Below are 19,895 nucleotides of genomic sequence, written 5' to 3'. Positions count from 1 at the left end.
TTCCTACCAGTCATCACATAGTAAGTGCCCTTCCCTCTTGCTCCTTGTTAGTAAAATTCCCACATGAACGCCATAGAAGACAACCATTAAATATTCGCAGAAGGGTGGAGGGGTGTGTGCAGGAGGAATTTATGCAGATTAACTATTCCTTTCCATCTCTTGCTACGCATGGTTTTTTTAATGCGCGAAAGTTTTACTATTATTTTCCCTTTAAAAATTAGCAACACATGTTATTTATCGTATTGTATATTATATTTATAATTTATGTTCTCTTGAATTTGAACTATTAGTGTGAGACAAATAATCATAGACAAGATACTCAAAACACTACAGACCAAATAAGCAAGCATGAAGTAAACACTACTTACCGTTATGGTTACATGATAATTTGAAGTTATGATCAAATGCATTCAAAACAGAATTAAAGTAAGGTTAAAATTGATCAACGTAGTTATATGAATTTGTTTTGTCTTTTTGTGACTAATTGTTATCGTCTTTCCATAATTGCAGTAATAAAGTGAAAAAGTTAATTTCAAAGGTCCCAAATTCCTTCTTTCTTGCTCATTTTTTCTTTGAAAATCTGGACTATGCAGTTTTGAAACAAAGCCTGTAGCACGCGATAAAATCTAGACGATGTAAAATGCTGTATTCTAAGTGAAAAAGAAGAAAACTATGCATCATTTGTGATGAAAACTGGTGAATCATTAAATGTAAGTTTAACAATCATGAATAAACCTTATATACCTACGAAAAGAGTACTATACCTACCGTGAAAATACAAACAAGACGGAATAGTCGATTAATAAAGAAATATGAGACAAAAAAATATATAAGAAACAAATTTATTCAATAGGTGTTAAGAAAACAGGAAAAAAAACTATGCAAAAATTTTCAGTCGCTCGTCTTGTAAGAGAAAATTCTGGGACCTTTGTTTAAACTATAGAATTGAAAATCAGAAATCTCAATATATATTAAAACAGAAAATGTCATGGTCTAAAAGAAAAGACAAACAACTGTTTACAAAGCATTACACAGCAAACTAGAGTTAACAATACATTTAAACAGTAGTTGAACTCATATGTTCCATAAAGAGCCAGAAGCAACTTGAGACATTTCTGGAACCGTCGATAAGGATTATCTCCCTTACATAGGGTGCCTAAGCTTTTCGGTCATAATATTACAAAGTTGTGGCTTGATGATCCAAACATTTCTCAATATTACTTTATCGCTATGACTGTTTTAAAACTGATTTACACTTAAAAAAATAATAAAAGTATGGCATAAAGCAACCAACGACAACCACCGGATTATACACTCCTCGCTATGGAGAGGCTCTTAAAAGAATGTGATGGGTTCGAAATGTATGTGAGCGCTCAACCCTCTCCATAACTTGTCACAGTGTTGGTACAGTACATCAGGATGCCCGAAATTTGATGCCGAAAATCATGTGGAAATGTTGCGGTCTTTTTGTAGAAGGATTTGAAAAAGTGGCGAAGGTAGAACTTTAACGCCCCAAAGAGCCTCACTTGCTCAACTAGTCCTATGGAACTTATGTTTGACCATTTTATAAATAGTTTTGCTGTTTAAATTTTTTAAATCTGCTATACTTTCAAGATAATAGCTAGAATTGTTAAATGAATAGAATTTGTCAATTAAGAGAAAGAACTTTTTGAGGAGTCAAATGACATTGCAGTCATTATAAAAATAAGAAGATCTGGTATGATTGCCGATGAGACAACCCTCCACCAGAGTTCAAATGGCATAGAAGTTACCAATTATAAGTCACCGTAAGGCATTCAACAATGAGCAAAACCCATATCGCATAGTCAGCTATAAAAGGCACTGAAATGACAAATGTAAAACTATTCAGGAGAGAAATCTAACGGCATGGTTTATGTACAAAAAAATAAACTAAAAACAAATTTGTTATACAGCAACGAACGACAACTACTGAATTACAGGCTCCTGACTTTGGATAGGAACATACAGAATGTTACGGTATTAAACATGTTTGTTGGCGCCAAACTCTTCCCCTAACCTGGGACAGTGGTGCAACAGTACAACATAAGAACAAACTTAGAAAAAAACAGTTGAAAAGAGCTTAAATCATCAGATCGACACTAAGCACAAAAAACTAAAAACACGATAGGCACATTAAAGTACATATCTGAGAGTACTCGCAGTTACTGAAATTTCTTCAAAGCCTATAACAACTAATGAAAAAAAAATATGAATCTAAGACTTTTTTAGATCTTGTCTTTCTGTTCGTTATTACTTGTCAAGTTTTTATCTAACTTTTATAATTTTCAAGACAATAGACCAAACTTTCAAAAAGGGCACTTACTGTCAATTGAAGATTTCTGTTTTATGACTTTTGTAGATCTTATCATTCTGATTATTTTTGCATTTACAGTTTCTATTAATCTATAACTGTTTTCAAGAGAATAGCCAAAAACAAAAAAATAGAAAGAATTGTCATTATAGGACACCAACTCCTTTCAAGGGGTCAATTAACGATTTCAATCATTTGATTTTTTGGTTGAAAACACTCATTTAAGGGCAGTACAATGTATCTCTTATAACAAGTCGGTTAACACTTTCAGTGATTTGACTATTATATATCTGTTGTATTGCTGATAATTTTTGCCTTTTCAGTTTCTCTTTATTTATGATAGTTTTCAAGATGTGAGGTCAAATTCTAAAATTGGTAAACACTCGTGCTTTGAGGACAATAACTCTATGAGGGCTATATTGACGACAATTCACCCACTTGACTTATTGTAGCTGGTTATTTTACTGTTATCAATTTCTGTCTATCTATTATAATTTTCAACGTTTTAGGCAAAAAATGGGGGAAAATCGTGACTTAGGGTGCAATTAGTCCTATAAGGAGTTGTTTCACGATTACAGTCATAATGATTTATTTGCAGATCTAGTCTTGCCGAACATTTGTGCTGTATACAGGTTCTGTTCGTCTATGGCAGCTATCAATATAATAAACAAAAAACACCATTTATGGGCAATAACTCCTAAAAGGAGATCTGACAGTTTTGGTCTAAATGGTAGATATAGCTTGACATTCTGATAATTTTTGCCCTGTCAGATACATGTATCTATATCTATAATGCTTTTACAAGATTTTAAACAATTACTTCCATTTTACTGCTATTGTTTTGCACTGGGCATTACTGACACAAATCTTAAAGATGATTGCTGACAAGTTTGGCCAAGATTTGCGCAGTGGTATCAAGGGAGAAGGTTTTTAAAAATAGTTAACGTCGACGATGACGATGATGAGGGACGCCAGGTGATGCCAATAATTCACATGGCCACCAAGGGTCAGATGAGCTAATCAATATAAAAATAATCTTACATTTGTCATATGAAATACAGAAAGGTGTATAATGGGCAATGGTAAAGACATTGATAAAAATAAGAAATACATAAAAGTTTTCTCATTTGTAACGGGAAAGATCTATACAGTTTGCTAACCGTTTACTTTTACCCACCATCTTTTTATTGATACTATATATATATGCACAAATAATCACACGATATTAAGAATTAAGAAACAAGCCACATGTAACACGTATCACGTCCTTGGTTTTAATCAACCACACACAACATTGGTAATGCCGCAGTACTCTGTTTTCACAAATATATTTTCGAAGTGTAGTTGATACCCGTGCTTTCAGTGGATGATCTTAAGTTTATTACGATTGTTTTTCATTCAAACAAAGAGTATGATATATTGGTTGAAGACCTTTAATATGTAAAACGAATAATTATTTTGTAAGACTATAGTAACTAAATGTATGTAAGAAATACAAATTAAATATTTATCAAATTATCAATGTGATTTGGATAAATCACAAAACAACGGTCAAGTCTACGCCTTTTTCAAAATATTTGGAATATAGTTTACGAGTTTCAATTAGAACAAATTTAAAACTTCTGAAAAGATAGTCTTTCTTATTCAACTTTGTGTTCTGAAGTGCTTTGTCAATTGATAAATTGAATCCTTTCGCTTTCTTTGTAAACATATTATCACCCCGAAAAACGACCGTTTTGAAAAGGCGTTCAACATAGAAAACAACATCCTCTTGAGTTAAGTCTCGAAACAGAATTTGTAACTGTGACTGCCATAAATTATCATCTTCAGATAGAATATTTTGAAGACTTTGAAATATTAGAAAACATGCTTCATCTTGATTCATAGGCAGCGCTACATCCATTGCCTTTACACGTTCCAGAAAGCGCAGCTTTCCATCTCGAACAATATTTTCGAACCGTTTCATATTCATTTCTATGCGCTTAACCACAAACTCGTGAAAACGAAGAAAACTCGTTTCATTTTTGTCTGTTATTAAAACATGAAACCACTCTTTATGTAAATCTTTCCTTACTTGTAGTTTCTGAAAATGTTGGTAATTTCTGCTGATAACTGCTTGATAAAGTTCGTTTATTTCATAATCACTTAATGGTTCTTTTGTTTGCATCCCCCTAGTCTGCAAATAACGGTAGAAATATTCTCCATCGTCTATATTAAAAAGAAGCAGTTGCCTCCGAATAAAATTTGAAAATTGTGAAAGGTGATAGAGAGAATATAACTGCCCAAAAGCTTTATTTTTCTTATGAATCCTTTGGAAAATATCCATCATGTTAACGATTTCACTATCCTTGTCAACTGCATTCGACTCCATAAAGTCGAAATAAATACTTGTGAACCAGGTTTCAATGGTACTTACATTATGCATGTTTATATAATGTATCCTTTCTGATGGGACACGACTAATGCACTTGACTGCTTGGTTTCTTAAAAGTGCACGGTATTTGAAATTATAATCCTGGAAACAAGTCCAGTCATACCGTGATAGTGTTAAGTAATTCGAAATTAAATTGTATATAAGAATGTTCTGAACAATTTGTGCAGGAGGTTTATATTTCATTTGTAGCGTTTTTATCCATCTCACAATGTCTGTTTGTCCATAAATTAGCGCAAGATAATACGATGAAACATTGAACCTATCTCTACAACGGATACTTTGTGTTCCAAAAATTGAATGCACACGTTTAATGAATTTCAAGAGACCTTTAGCTGCTGCAACATGCAATAACCCAATATTTTTTCTGTCACATATATCCTTTTGAAGTTTATTTTTCATTAAGGACTCTGCCGTTTTGTTCAACAATAAATCTGAGGTAGTGTCAAAGTCAATAGTCTGTGTTCTGTCAAAAGATATATTAAATGTCTCTGATTGGAAAACATATTCTAAGACATGAAATCTTGGACCGCTAACATAATATGAGGGAACGTGCCCGTTTTTCAAGAAAGGCGAAGAATAAATGCATAGTTCAAGCACACTGCGGCCATTCTTTGATAGACAAGAAACATTCATTCCCTTTTTTAACATAAGTTTCACTGTTCCGATGTTTCCTCCCATTGTGGCTCTATGTAATAAGTTATATCCGTCTTTGTCATAACATTGATCAAGATACCGAGAGGAAAATTTTTTAAACAAATGAATAAGAAATGAAGTTAATGGTAAAATATCCTGGCCGTTCATTGCATTCAGCACTAGTTGGTGCAGTGGACTTTCAGATTTGTTGCAACGCAAGGAATTATCAACATTAAATATATGCTCAACTATGATTTGTATGTCTGATTTGGCAAGTAAAGTTGGTATTTCGGTAGAGGTTGATACAATGGCGTTAAATTCATTCGGTGTGTAACTCTTCAAAATTAAAATAGGATATATACGCGACTTGTTTATAGCCAGAGTCAAATAATCTTTTACATTCAATGGGGTGAAATAATTTGAAGACGACAGGTATTTTGAGACAGTAAATATAAAATATTCATGGGGTAAAAGAATAACTGACAAATTTGCCTTGCATGTGGTTGAAAATAGTTCATTAAGACTGCAGTTCAATGGCATTTTAAGCGATTCAAACGCTTGACGGGGAGTCAACGAATCAAATGCTGCTTTGAGTGGAGTATATCCTCTTTTGTCTTTACAGTATAACATTACGTTAATGTCACCTTTCTTCAGGACCTGCAAAACCTTCAAAAACACCCAGTAGTTACCACTGGATGCTGCATAGTGCAAAACATTTCTTCCGTCATCGTCAACTCTCAGATAGTCATGTTTATTGTTAAGCGTTACTCTTAACAACAAATCGGAAAAATAATCTTTTCCGACTCGATCAATTTGTATTGCATCTTCCTGACTTACTGTTTGCATCAGTCCGTAGTGTAAAATACTGCGGTTGTTGTTGTCAACTTTGTCCGGAAGGGTTCTTACACTCGTATCAACATAATGAGTGAGAATAAGTGATTTACAGATTGCTGCTGAATGATAAGGGGTAGACCCATTAGCTGACTTTGAGTTTAGATTCAAGTGCACCTTGTCTTTATCAGCAAACACTACAAATTTTATAAAGTTATTGCTATTGCAACAAAATGCATAGTGCGCAGGTGTTAGTCCTTTGCTGTCACGTGTTTCCCAATCTTCAAAACCTTTTTTTAGCAAATATTTTATAATACCATAGCTGTTGTGAATTGCTAACAAATGTGAAATGCTTCCGCTTTCTGGGCATGTCCTTTCCTTTAATAAATCCATCTCCGGTTTTTCGATTTTGTCTTCATACAAAAATTTTCTCTTACAACGAAAAGCAAAATTTCCACCGGAATCATGTAAGTATCTAAATACTTCTGTCTGGTCATACATCGCGGCTGTCATTAATGGTGTACTCCCATCAAACATTTCACAATGTAAAGTATTTACTTCTTCTTCCAGTAATGATTTTACGATTCTTAAGTGGCCATTCCTAACAGCTGCGTTTAAAGCACTTTCACAAGTAATCAGCCGCCAGTCGTCCAAAAGCACTGCATGTTCTGTGTCATGTAGCATTTTACCTAATTGTGATAAGTCTAGATTCTGAAAGTAATTTGAGTTTTTTCCCAGAGCCTCAATTTGAATTGTTACATTATTCTGTTTCCTGAATGATAAGGTGGGAAGCCAATATAAAGTCCCGTTACATGGTAAACATGTTTCGTCAACGTAGTTAAGCAAGAGTGAAACAATTTCATCATGTCCTTGTTGTGACGCGTAGTATAAAGAATGCTGATCCGCAAGCGACGAATCAATGTCAAGAAATAGTTTAACTAGTTTTGTGTGTCCGTTTTCTGCAGCAAGTTGAAATGCATTTAAATGAATACTGTTTTGCTCATAAAGAATATCTGGATATTTGTTCAGTAAATAGTCCACTATTTCAACATATCCTCGTTGAGCTGCAATATGGAATACATTGTACCCACAGAAAAACACAAATTTACACATATATACTAAGTCAGCCCCTTTCATCGAATGCTCCAGAACAAGATTATACTTCGATTTGAAGTTGACTTTATTTTCATCAAATGATATCAATGTTTTAAAATTTCCATTTGAAGATGCAATAAAAGCGGCATTTGACATGTTTGAACTGCTTAAACCGGACTGAATAATCAGCTGAATAACTAGATTTGCTGTGTCATAGCAATTAATCTCGCGTGCCATATATATTAAAAGACTATAATGTTCTAAATGTGTTCTATTGAATAACTTTAGAAATGTTTTTGCAAACTGTATGTTGTATGTCAAAGCAACATGAGACGCTATATCTAGTAAAGCCTTTTCGTTGAGTAACTTTTGGGACGTAGGTTTGTGTAGTAAATGCTTAGTGAACAACGTATGTCCTTTTGTAATATTTATATAAAATGACAAAAGTTTTCTGGACTCGTTTGTTAGAAACTCTTTGAATGATTTATGTTGAAAAGAGAGTTTATTGTCATAATGCTTTAGGAAGTGACCGAATTCGTTGCCTAGAAGTATAGAAAATGTTCTACGTTTATTATCGTCTAAACCTGCAATCAAGAATAAATCGTCGAGATATATAGGGTTTGCTGAAGCGCATAGAACTTCAAACAAGGCATTCCATTCTTCAAATGATGTCCCATTCGTCCCTAAAATCCGTTCAAGATTAAAATGATAAATATTTTCTAGTGTTTTTGGAACTTTTGAAAACTCGCATGATATATTTCTTCTGCAGTAATCAAGGTACGAATTTATATGAAGCAAATTCCCATTGGACAGATTCACAAGTTGCAATTTCTTTTCGTCTGTTAAATTAGATGTTATTTCAATTAATCGGTGTGCATCAAGAATATTCCTTTCTTCGAAACTTTCCAAGTCGATTTCCCGCACATTTTGAAGTGTCTTGAACTCATAAAGTATTTTACTTATTTTCCTAGATGTAAAAAGGAACTGAAAGAATGGTGGAAAATCAGATATTTTTTTGGCTAGTAAGTCATATAGATCGTTTCCAATCGGTGTATCACATTCGTCTAGTGCATCAATTATTATAAGATATTTTCTTTCAGTTTGTATATGTTTCATAGGAGCTATGATGGCTATTTCCAAACACAAAAACGGGTCCTGCTTACATCTGTATTCTTCTAAATAGTCGAGTGCATGCTCGTCAGCTAATATTGCATTACCAAGTTCAGGAACATCCTTCACTATTTTTCCTGCAAGATTACGAATGAAAATGTCTGACTGAATTGACGCTTTATAATTAAAGCGGCACATATGATAGGCATTGACCATTTGTCTAAGGTGATGCCATGGTGAATATACCCCAGCACACATTATTTGCGAAACAATAGTAGACTTTCCGTATCCAAGGTTTGCTGACAATAATACATGCATCTGCTTTTTCAGACTTGATGTCACTACCGGTTCTAACCAGACACGTTCTATTATACTGCTACTGTTAAATTCTTGTATATGATAATCGAAATCTATTGCGCTCATCCAGTGATGCTGAAACCGCATACTCATACATCCTGCAATAAAAATCAAGCTCTTCTAGCGATTTATTTTTTCACAATAAACGAGAATACAACGCTCAAAGCCCCATGCTAAAAATGAACTACTTACTATAATTACTATAAGTATGGTCAAATTGAATGCTCTTTATATACATATTTACATTAACTAGCAAAATGCACCTAAGAAACTCAACGTCGTACGAACGAACCGCCCAATATATTATCTTATCATGTAGATCCTACTAGTATCATATTTGTGTTGTCAAAATGCTAATTAAACTCATAAATTTCTACTAAGATGTACCCATCTTTGAAATAAAAATTTAAACAGTTTGCATTAAAAGAAAGTAGTAAAAAAGTACAAATACAACAACTGAAAACCAACCAAATCATTTATTAGATTTTAAAGCTCATAAAAAAAATTATTAATAAACTTCAGTTTTGTAAAAAAAAAAACGATGAATAAATATCTTAAAATCAATATTATTCTATTTCTTATAATATATTGTAATACTTTATCAACGGACGAAAGTTAGATTGTCTACTAAATTAGATAACGTAATCTTATTCAAATAAAATTTGAAAAACAATCACTTGCCTCATGTTTGAACACTACTTTTAATTTGATCGATCTGTTCAATCGTGCAAACATTGCGTCAAATCTATTCATTTTGTTCCTAATAGGATAATGCTATCAGTGGAGGGTTCCTTTACCTTTTTCTTTTTCAAGTAAATATAAAAACAAAGAGATGTCGTATGATTGCCAATGAGACAACTATCCACCAAAGTTCAAATGAAGTGGATGTAAGCAATTAAAGGCAATCGTACGGCCTTCAACAATAAGAAAAACCCACATCGTATAGTCGGCTATAAAAGGCCCCGACATGAAACAATTCAATCGAGAAAACTAACGGCCTAATTTATAACAAAACATCTATGGACGAATTTAGTAAAGGTTTTAAGTAATGTGTGGTAACGAAATACCTGAAGTAATGATTTACTAGTAATGCATTGATTATGCTCATTGAAATCCAAAACGTCACTACAGACACGGGCATAGCGAACGAGTTGAGATATATAAACACCATAAGACGGTGCCAAAGGAACATCATCGTCCGAAAAGGGAAAATTAACAATAGGGAAAGGTATCATCCCATTTGTCGTAAACTTTTGTGTAGAGTTTCTGGTGCAACACTGAAATATCTAAATCTAGGAAAGGACAGTTATTGCTGTTAATATATGATTTATTTAAACTGTTCCGGTCATGGTTTTGTTGGCAAACTTACGTGGTCGTGAGTATTTTTTGCAAACAGTCGTGCTCGTATCAATTGTTTGCAAAATGTTCCAGTTGAAGGTACTGTTGGCAAACTGTCTTTGTCGTTGGTATTGTTTGCAAATATGTCGTGGTCATAAATATTGTTGGCAAAATGTTCAAGTTGTAGGTATTGTTGGCAAACTGCCGTGGTCGTAGGTATTAGTTGTAAACTGTTCCGTTCGTAAGTAGAGCTATGGGTTGGTCGGAAGGATAAATGCGATTGTGCGTTATGCATGTTGGCTAAATTTTGCATTTTTCATGCGGTTTTAATTCGTATTTTATTGCTTTCTTCAATTTACGAACTAAAAAGTTTACACTACATAGGGTTAACAGGAATTTGAAGCGTGAAAGAATGCAAATCACTAGCATGTATTTGAATCATATTTACTAATGAATATTTTCTAATCAACGTATTTGATAAGAGTAACACGACGGGTGTCGATTGTGGGGCATGATATGCTTACCCTTCTAGAGTACCTGAGATCATCCGCTGTTTTTGTTGGGGTTCTTGTTGTTCAGTCTTTAGTTTGCTATGTTGTGTATAAGATACTGTTGTTTGGCTTTTGATGGTCAATCGTTTTTTGCCATGGCATTGTCAGTTTGTTTTGACTTATGAGTTTGAATATTCCTCTGGTATCTTTCGCCTCTCTTTTATGATGTATGTTAAAGTGTAGTTACATGTATCTTTTTATTTCATAGAATCAATTGTTACCAACCATTGTATGTCTCATTAAATACATTATCTGATATATAAAAGAGACTTGGTGCAAATTGCATACTCGTCGTCCTCTATATTAATGTGATCCGAACAGTTTGATTTCAGTTCTTGAAAGTTAAATAGGATTTTTTTTTGCAGAAGTTGGAGGGGTTACCAGGATATTTTATCAATCGGTTATCAAATATTAAATTCAATTTTGTGTCGATCAATCGAGCTATAAATATGCAATTAAGCTTTGAAAAATTATTTACAATTTAAATTTTGTCAGGATATGAGGAGATAACTTTTTATCACAGTACAAGGAAAACATTTTGCAGAACTATATTTTTCTTATATACCATTCTTCATTATTTAAGTAAAGTGCGAGGTTGCACTTCCCCATAACATTTGAAAGGGAGAAAAAGGAGATAATTGTGTACAACTAGGATGAAGTATAATAGCCCGATCGAGCTATATAAGCTCTAACTGAACATTCATATCACATGAATATTAACAACGTTCATTGAAATACATTTAAATGAAATACCTGCTGGGTTAGTTTTCGTCTTCTTCAGTGTGACAAAAAGTGTGGAAAATAGCAGAAATCGAAATAGATGGTTCAAGTTGAATTTTTTAGTTCGTACAAAAGGTCTGCTGTCTACGATTGCAGATTCTTCTGTAATTTCATTTGGAGATATAAGTTCATCTAATCGACTTTTATAATGTAAATATAACTGCCTATCGGCTGTCATTTCATCTTGAACAACCATTGCTATTTCGCCAGAAACGTGACATGGGAAATCATTTAGAAGAACATCACGAACAGCATTTAAACTACGCTTAATCAAAAGATTCGTCAATAATTTCTGCGCGAAGGGTTCTGTGTTTTGTACTTCTTCCAAAGCAGGAGTAAATTTGATAGCACTTTGATATGCACATACTTCTGGTAGTCTAATAAAACGTAACAATTTGTCAAAGAAAATACGTTTTTCTGCGTCATGTATACCATTTGTATAATTATGACCATAGTAGTCGTTTCGCATGCGTTTGATATCCTCCAGGGTTGTTTTGTCGAACCCAAATATACACATATTTGTTAATATTGACATAACGGCGCCAAAATCGTAAAACACGCCGTGCATAAAACTTACGCTTGTGTTCTTCACAAATACTTTCGCCATTTCGTCTATTGATTGCGGCCAGTCTGACGAACTTAGTTGAAACCAGTTTATATTTTTCCAATGGCGACATTCATCACTTTTTAGTTTTTTTAGTTCTGCTTTCCACTTACTGCAACTCTGGCACCAATCTTTAAACATTTTAAATCTTTTACTACAGTTCTGTTTCGTACACGTACCGCTTGCACATATCCTGTACAATTTTTGATGTTCAGTTTTTATTTTATCCTCTAGGAAATCATAGATTCCATTTGTAAACAAATTTAACCCAACGCATATAGATATATAATTATCAATCTTATGGTAATCCAGGACAGAAAGTATTGCCTCCATATGCATATTTAGAATACTTAACTAGATCAAATAGAATTTTAAACAGATCTAAAACTCATGTATGTTTAAAATAATTCATGCATTTCCAACATTTATCGTTCTAAATCAATATTTGTATTAAGTTACGTGTATTTAAATTGTTCGGTTAGGACTAAATGATTATTTTTTTACTACTTGACACGTTGCATCACGTGTCTTTACATTCTTCATTGTCACCAAGGATTTGTATCCTTGTTGTCACTACGTAAAACAGATAAACCCATGGATACTGTGAATGATATTTATTTTGCCGAACTCTAGACGTATGACTCATGTAGTTTGATATCACATGGCGCACGTCGTCCACTTGTTGTTTTATACATAGATTTGTTTCCATTATATTGATTGATACTTGGGGTGCCTGAATTATAATTCCTTATTTTCTGTGCCAGTCAATCAACATGACTACCTTGACTGAAAATAGAAAACAAGGGTTAAATCCAAATAATTGGTTAATATCCAAACCCCATACTAGTGCAAAAAATCTGAAGGGCAAATGTTAGGAATTTTGATTTCTATATAGTAGAAATGAAACGATATGGTGTATAAATTCATGACACCAAACTAATACATTTATATAAAATTAGAACTGGATGTGTGCAATTCGCTTTTTATCAACATGTGACTTGGTGTTTTTTACCTGCAACGGACACTAATTTCCTCTTTTGATCTACACTCATTGGACGAAAATGAGTTCCAAAAATGGCTGATGCAAAGTTAAGCAATTTTGAACCGATTTTTTACCGAGGCTTTTCTTAGAGTTATCCCTCTTTATATACTAAAAGTCGTTACTGAAAGTGACCCCTAGGAGCACATATTTTGTTGATTGCGTCATTTATGTTGCACTGACGTAAATGAACAAATAATTCGTCTGCTTTTAAGATGGCACCCCACGAAAAAAAGAGATGACACTAGTGAAGAAATAAAATGATTATAGAATTAATAGAGGTTATTCTGGGAAATAGATAGGAACATTATTAGGAATGAATAGTAGAACCATCAACAAATTCTTAAAGAGGTTTTGCGACCGTGGATCAGAGGAAAACTATGGGAGAAGTGGACGGAAGAAAAAGATTGATCCGCAGGGATGATCGAAAGCTTCAACGACTGTTGCTTTCGGACCTGGCGACATCACTGATGCATTTAATGGTCAGACATTGAACCCTGTTTTTGCTAGGACAGTCAGGCGGCAGATACAGTTTAATGGTTACAAGAGGCACCCAGTTTCGAAGATAACAACGATTTCTCCAGTAAATCGCTAGAAAAGGAAACGATTTTGTGGTGAAAAACTTCATTGGACAGTGCGGGAAAACTAGAAAAAAGTAATTTTTAGTAATAAGAGAAAAATAGAAATTGAAAACAAAGTTTCTGTGTGGCGTAAAATTGATGAATGATGATGACCAGAATGTAATGAACTGTACCACGGGAAAATATTCAAAGCTAGATTTGCTGCCATCTTTTGGTGGTGCATTTCATACCATGGAGTGGGAACTCTAACACCAATCAAAGGAAATCTAAACAGTGAGTGATATATAAATATTTTAAAAGAGAATTTGTGGTCTGTGATAGCTAGACATTTCTCTATCGAGTGTCGACCCTTTCATCTTCCCGTAAGACAATACTCCCTGCCATAGGTCCCGACAGTCTTATCAGATGAAGACGGAAAATGATATTCCAACAACATCGTGTCCGCCATAAAGTCCAGACATAACCATAATTGAAAAAGAGTGGAAAGTGATAAAATTTTATGTCCAGCAGAGAATAAATGATATCTCCAATGCCGGGGACTAAAAAAACTGTTGTGCAAGAAATTTGGACATCACTTCAACTCCATTGCATTCAAAGCCTGTACAATATCCTATCAAAACGAATAAGAACTGTTTTCAGAGCTAAGGAATTTATAACAAAGTATTAGTCAATAAAGGTAAGTTTTTCTTTATTTTTAACACATTTATAAAAGTTTCATTTTATCCCTCCATAACAGTCCGTAATATGCCATCTTGGGAACTCACTTTTGTCCAATTGTGGATTCTATTTGGCATCTGCTCATCTTTTTAATTTTTTAATTGCATGTGTTTATATATCGTGTTATTGTTGATATGTTACATTACATTACATTGAGTCTGAGTTTGTTTTTCAGTTATGTCTTTGATCAATGAAATAAACGAAAGCAAGAAAAATATGTAAATTATCCAGCGACCTGAACTTTATCTTAGAGACAGCTAGTTTTCCTCGAATGCTCAAATATAAAGCTAAACCGACAAACAGCCTGGTCATAACTGTCTGAATGAATAAATATGTTTGTTTTTGATATTTTATAGAACATGACAAGGCGGTCGTTTTTCTTTTGTGAGTTAGGTGTTATGATATTGTAATTATTATGTTCATTTATATTGGCCTAAATTGTTTTGTGTGGCCTTATAACATGTATAATATGTTAACATAATACTTATAGTTGTTTACAAAATAATGTCATAACTGTGCAGTTTAGAAATGACTGGTCAGGAACAATCATAGATACTGATGGAATGATTAGAACTTTCTATTTGACTTACATAATAACTCTGGAATGATCATCATCTACGATGTGTAGTTTAAACTTCTACCATATTCTAGAAGTTTCCGTTCTACAGTTTTCTAGGAGTTTCCCTTCTACAGTGTTCTAGAGATTTCCGTGACAACTATATATATACAGACACTAAAGTTAGACACTCAGATTAGACATTAATATTCTCAGAAGTTTTCTGGAGTTGTTACATTGACACTTTTATTTACGTTAACTACGTCATATTAGATTGTGACTTATTGGACATAATATTCTGTTTGGATTCTCGTAACAGTGAAGAGAAGAATTCCGGATAAAGAAAATACAAAAGGATCGGACATATATTTTAACAGTTAAGTTGACATTTTAATTTGTATAATATTTCTTGTAAACTTGTGTCTAATAAATCTTGTTAAATTTTATTATTGATTTGTGTCTTTTGTTGGCTACAATTTAAAGGCGATTTCTGGCCGTAACAGAAATTGGGGGCTCGTCCGGGAGAAAGTTCATATCAGATTATTTTTTTTTTTAATTTTATTGAATTAGAATTAGAATTAGCCAACAAAATTCTACAAAATGGTATTTGGTGCTGGTAAATTTTTAAAGACGCCAGACCTGAAAGGGTTTGATAAACTAAAGAAAGAAGAATTAGTGTTGCTTGCTAAACATCTACCAATAGATTTTAGAGGATCTATGAGAAAACAAATTATAAAAATTTGGTTATAGACAATTTAGTTGACTCAGAAATTTTTGGTGAAGAGGCTCTTGAACTCAAGGTCGAAAATATTGATGCTTTCAAATTAAAACAGCTTAAATTAGAACACGAACTTAAATGAAAACAATTAGAAAAGGAAGATGAATTTAAATTAAAACAATTGGAAAACGAAGTTAAATTAAAACAATTGGAAAAAGAAAAAGAAGAAAGACAGGCAGAATTTGAAATGAAGGAAAGGTTAGAGATGGAGAAAAGAAAAGAAAAAGAAGACGAATTTAAATCAAAACAGGCAGAACTTGATTTTAGGGAAAGGTTAGAGATGGAGAAAATGAAAATTAAAATGATCAAAGAAGAAAGCAACTAAAGTAGTGTCAAAATCAGAATATTTTGTTGCACCAAAAAATATACGTCTGGTTCCCAGATTTTGTGAAAAAAAAACAGTTAATGAATATTTTCCACAGTTTGAGAAAATTGTTCAAAATTTGAAATGGATAAAGCTTTATTGGACTACAATTCTGTAAAGTGTTTTTGAGGGCAAGGCCGCTGAAATTTACTCAGCACTTTCATACAAAAGAAGTTCTGATTATGATACGGGAAAACAGGAAGTTTTGAAAGCTTATGAGCTAGTGCCAGTAGCATATAGACAGAAATTTGGGTCTTATAAAAAGTTTGATTCACAAACCTATGTTGAATTTGCTAGAGAAAAAGAAGATCTATTTGATAAATGGCTTACGTCAAAGAAAATAGGTAACAATTTTGATAAAATAAGACAATTAATGTTATTAGAAGAGTTCAAGCAGTGTGTTCATTTAGCCTTAAAAACACATTTACATGACAAAACTGTTGAGACATTACAAGATGCAGCTGTTATTTCCGATAATTACCCTTTCACATAAAAGAAGTTTCAAAGGTCAAAATTTTAATACTTCGAGCGACAAATTAAAAATAAAAGTACTGAGCGTACTGATAGTAAGCCTGTTGCACTGAATAAGAATCAGTCTAGTTATAATATGTCTAGTCCAAAATTTGATACTTTTGAGAAGAAGTCACTAACTTGTGCTTATTGTAAGAAAAATGGTCACCTGATGGCTGATTGTTTTAGACTCCAGAAGAAGAACGAAAGAGATAATAAGTCCAAGTCCAGTGCTTGTACGACACCCCGTGTTACCAATACGTTGGAATGTCCTGCGAGTCAGGCTTGTAAGTCCAGTTTTTGTAATTACACGGAGGATTATAAACCCTTTATGTCTGATGGGTTTGTTTCTATTGTAGATAATACTACTCCTCAGCCTATTAAGATTTTACGGGACATTGGAGCTTCTCAGACTTTATTGTTAGAAGGTGTGTTACCTTTGTCCGAAGAGACTTCTGTTGGTGACTCCGTTTAATTACAAGGTGTGGTGTTAGGTTGTATAGATGTTCCCCTCCATCGTATTTATCTGAAGTAAGATTTAATTACTGGACCAGTTGTTGTGGGTGTTCTTCCTAATCTCCCTGTTGAGGGTGTTTCATTATTGTTAGGAAATGATCTAGCTAGGAACAAAGTGGTTGCTGAACCAATTGTTACCAGCGAACCGGTGGTGGATGTTAAATCACCTTTAGATGATGCTGAACTGTATCCAGCGTGTGTTGTTACTAGGGCGATGGCAAGAAAACGACAAAACGAGGATTTACAAGAATACCAGTTTAATTACATGGACCTTTCTGACACTTTCCTCGCCGACATTGAAGGTTTCGGTAGCCTAAAAAAATGCCATAATAAGACCACCTAGTACTAACAAGAATGTAATTATGCCATGGCAAGATGTGAACAGCCATTCATTAGACAAAAGAAAAGTTAGTCGAAGAGCACAATAAAGACCCTGAGGTTCTTCAGCTCGGCAAGAGGGCTCAACCACAGGAGGAAGCAGACAAAGTGGCCAAATCTTACTACCATCAAGACGGCATTTTAATGAGGAAGTGGAGGCCCCCTGATGCTATCCCAGATGAGGAATGGAGAGTGGTATACGAAGTGGTGGAACCTAAAGTCTATAGGCAAGAAATTATTGGTCTTGCCCACGATCCCCCCCCCCCCCACCCCCCTTGGCCGAGTAATTAGGTATAAGGAAGAATTGGCTTAAGATCGTGCAGCATTTCTACTGGGCCAGACTTAGAAATGATGTCATAGAATACTGCAAATCATGCCATATATGCCAGGTTGTTGGTAAGTCTAACCAGAAAATACCACCAGCACCACATCTGCCAATTCCAGCCTTCGAAGAACCTTTTAGTCGAGTACTAATTGATTGCGTTGGACCTTTACCAAAGACCAAGACTGGAAATGCGTATTTATTGACGATCATGTGTACATCCACTCGCTTCCCTGAGGCTATTCCGTTAAGGGATATCAAGACACCAACTATTGTCAAAGCTCTTATCAAATTATTCACGTTAGTAGGACTTCCTAGATCTATCAGTCCGACCAGGGTTCAAATTTCATATCAGGTTTATTTCAGCAGGTAGTTTACCAGTTAGGGATTGCTCAGTATAGGTCAAGTGCTTATCATCCAGAATCTCTAGATGCCTTAGAACGTTTTCATCAAACATTGAAGAACATGATTAGAACTTTTTGTCTTTAATTTGACGGAGACTGGGATGATGGTGTTTACTTTCTATTTTTTGCGGTCCGAGAGGCCGTTCAAGAATCCCTTGGTTTTAGTCCCTTTGAGTTGGTATTTGGTCATACTGTAAGGGGCCCTTTGCAATTGGTTAAGGAAAAATGGCTTAATGAACACACTGAATTGAATCTTCTAGACTATGTATCTAGATTTAAAGAAAAATTGTTTACTGCTTGTCAAATTGCTCAGAACAACTTAAAAACTGTTCAGAATAGGATGAAAATATGATACGATAAAGATGCCAGGGACAGAGTTTTTGAGCCTGGTGATAAGGTACTTGTATGTTTGCCAGTCCCTGGACATCCTTTACATGCTAAATATTGTGATCCTTATACAATAGAGTATTAATATGTTAAAACCATATTTTGAGCGTACTAATGAAGGTGAGAGTATAACCAGTTGCCACTTTAGCCATGGTTAAGTTGAAGAACACTCATGTCAAACCAGATATAATTGAACCATCTTTTGATTCCAAGACTATGGAACAAACTGTTAGATTGGAAAATTCAGTAATTTTGTCAAATTTAGACTCAAAACTTGCACATCTGACTTTCGATCGCAGAGAAAAATTGAAAACTTTGGTATTTTCTTTTAAAAATCTTTTTCCAGATGTGCCAAACAAAACCACTGCTGTTTGTCATGATGTTGATATAAGCGATGCTTCTCCAATTAAGCAACATCCTTACCGGCTCAATCCACTTAAACTTGATTTTATGAGACAAGAAATTAAGTATATGCTTGACAATGATATTATTGAGCCGAGTAACAGTGAATGTAGCTCTCCATGTCTCCTAGTGCCTAAACCAGATAAAACCTTTCGTTTCGTAACTGATTTCAAAAAGGTAAATTCAGTTTCAAAATCTGATTCCTATCCGATTCCAAGGATAGACGATTGCATTGAAAATATTGGGCAAGCAAAATTTGTGAGCAAATTTGATTTATTGAAAGGTTACTGGCAAGTACCATTGACACATAGAGCTCGTGAAATATCAGCTTTTGTCACACCTGACGGCTTATTTCAATATACTGTCATGCCGTTTGGTATGAAAAGTGCTCCAGCTACATTTCAAAGAAAGATCAATAATGTTATAAAAGATTTAGACTGTTGTTTTGCTTATATTGATGATCTTATTGTATGTAGTGATAGCTGGGAAGAGCATTAAACACATTTATATGATACTTTTGATAGATTGTCACGATCAAATTTTACTGTTAATCTTGATAAAAGTGAATTTTGTCAGGCCACTGTTGATTATTTAGGGCACACAGTTGGCCAAGGTCAAGTGAAACCTATTATGGCTAAAGTGGATGCAATTACCAAATTTCCTCCTCCTACAAATAAAAAACAATTTATGAGATATTTAGACATGATTGGATTTTACAGAATTTTTTTTTCATATTTTGCTACTGTTGTTCAACCATTGACTCATCTTTTACGGAAAGATTCTAAATTTATCTGGAGTGATAATTGTCAAAACGCTTCTGAAAATAGCAAATCACTTTTAGTTAATAGTCCAGTTCTGATCACTCCAGACTTTGAA

The 19,895-nt window shown here is 34.0% G+C and overlaps 2 protein-coding genes across 2 annotated transcripts; both read right to left on the bottom strand.

The window, feature by feature from the left end:
* Window positions 1-3,869: 3,869 nt before the first annotated feature.
* Window positions 3,870-8,887, bottom strand: LOC127711981 (uncharacterized). Its single transcript, XM_052218137.1, has one exon. The coding sequence runs from the start codon at window positions 8,883-8,885 to the stop codon at window positions 3,870-3,872; it is 5,016 nt and encodes a 1,671-aa protein (XP_052074097.1). The 5' UTR covers window positions 8,886-8,887.
* Window positions 8,888-11,381: 2,494 nt separating this feature from the next.
* LOC127711980 (uncharacterized) lies at window positions 11,382-12,404 on the bottom strand. Its single transcript, XM_052218136.1, has one exon. It carries the CDS (start codon window positions 12,402-12,404, stop codon window positions 11,382-11,384), a length of 1,023 nt encoding a protein of 340 aa, XP_052074096.1.
* Window positions 12,405-19,895: the final 7,491 nt, after the last annotated feature.

This window comes from Mytilus californianus, unplaced genomic scaffold, assembly GCF_021869535.1.
Source record: "Mytilus californianus isolate M0D057914Y unplaced genomic scaffold, xbMytCali1.0.p SCAF_8, whole genome shotgun sequence".
NCBI classification, from domain to species: domain Eukaryota; kingdom Metazoa; phylum Mollusca; class Bivalvia; order Mytilida; family Mytilidae; genus Mytilus; species Mytilus californianus.
Note: the sequence above shows the minus strand (reverse complement) of the source record. Positions and strands in the feature narration are given on the sequence as shown.

Bases quoted from the DNA above. Each gene is read 5' to 3' on its own strand.
- LOC127711980 (XM_052218136.1), bottom strand. From the start codon at position 12,404: ATGCATATGGAGGCAATACTTTCTGTCCTGGATTACCATAAGATTGAT.
- LOC127711981 (XM_052218137.1), bottom strand. From the start codon at position 8,885: ATGAGTATGCGGTTTCAGCATCACTGGATGAGCGCAATAGATTTCGAT.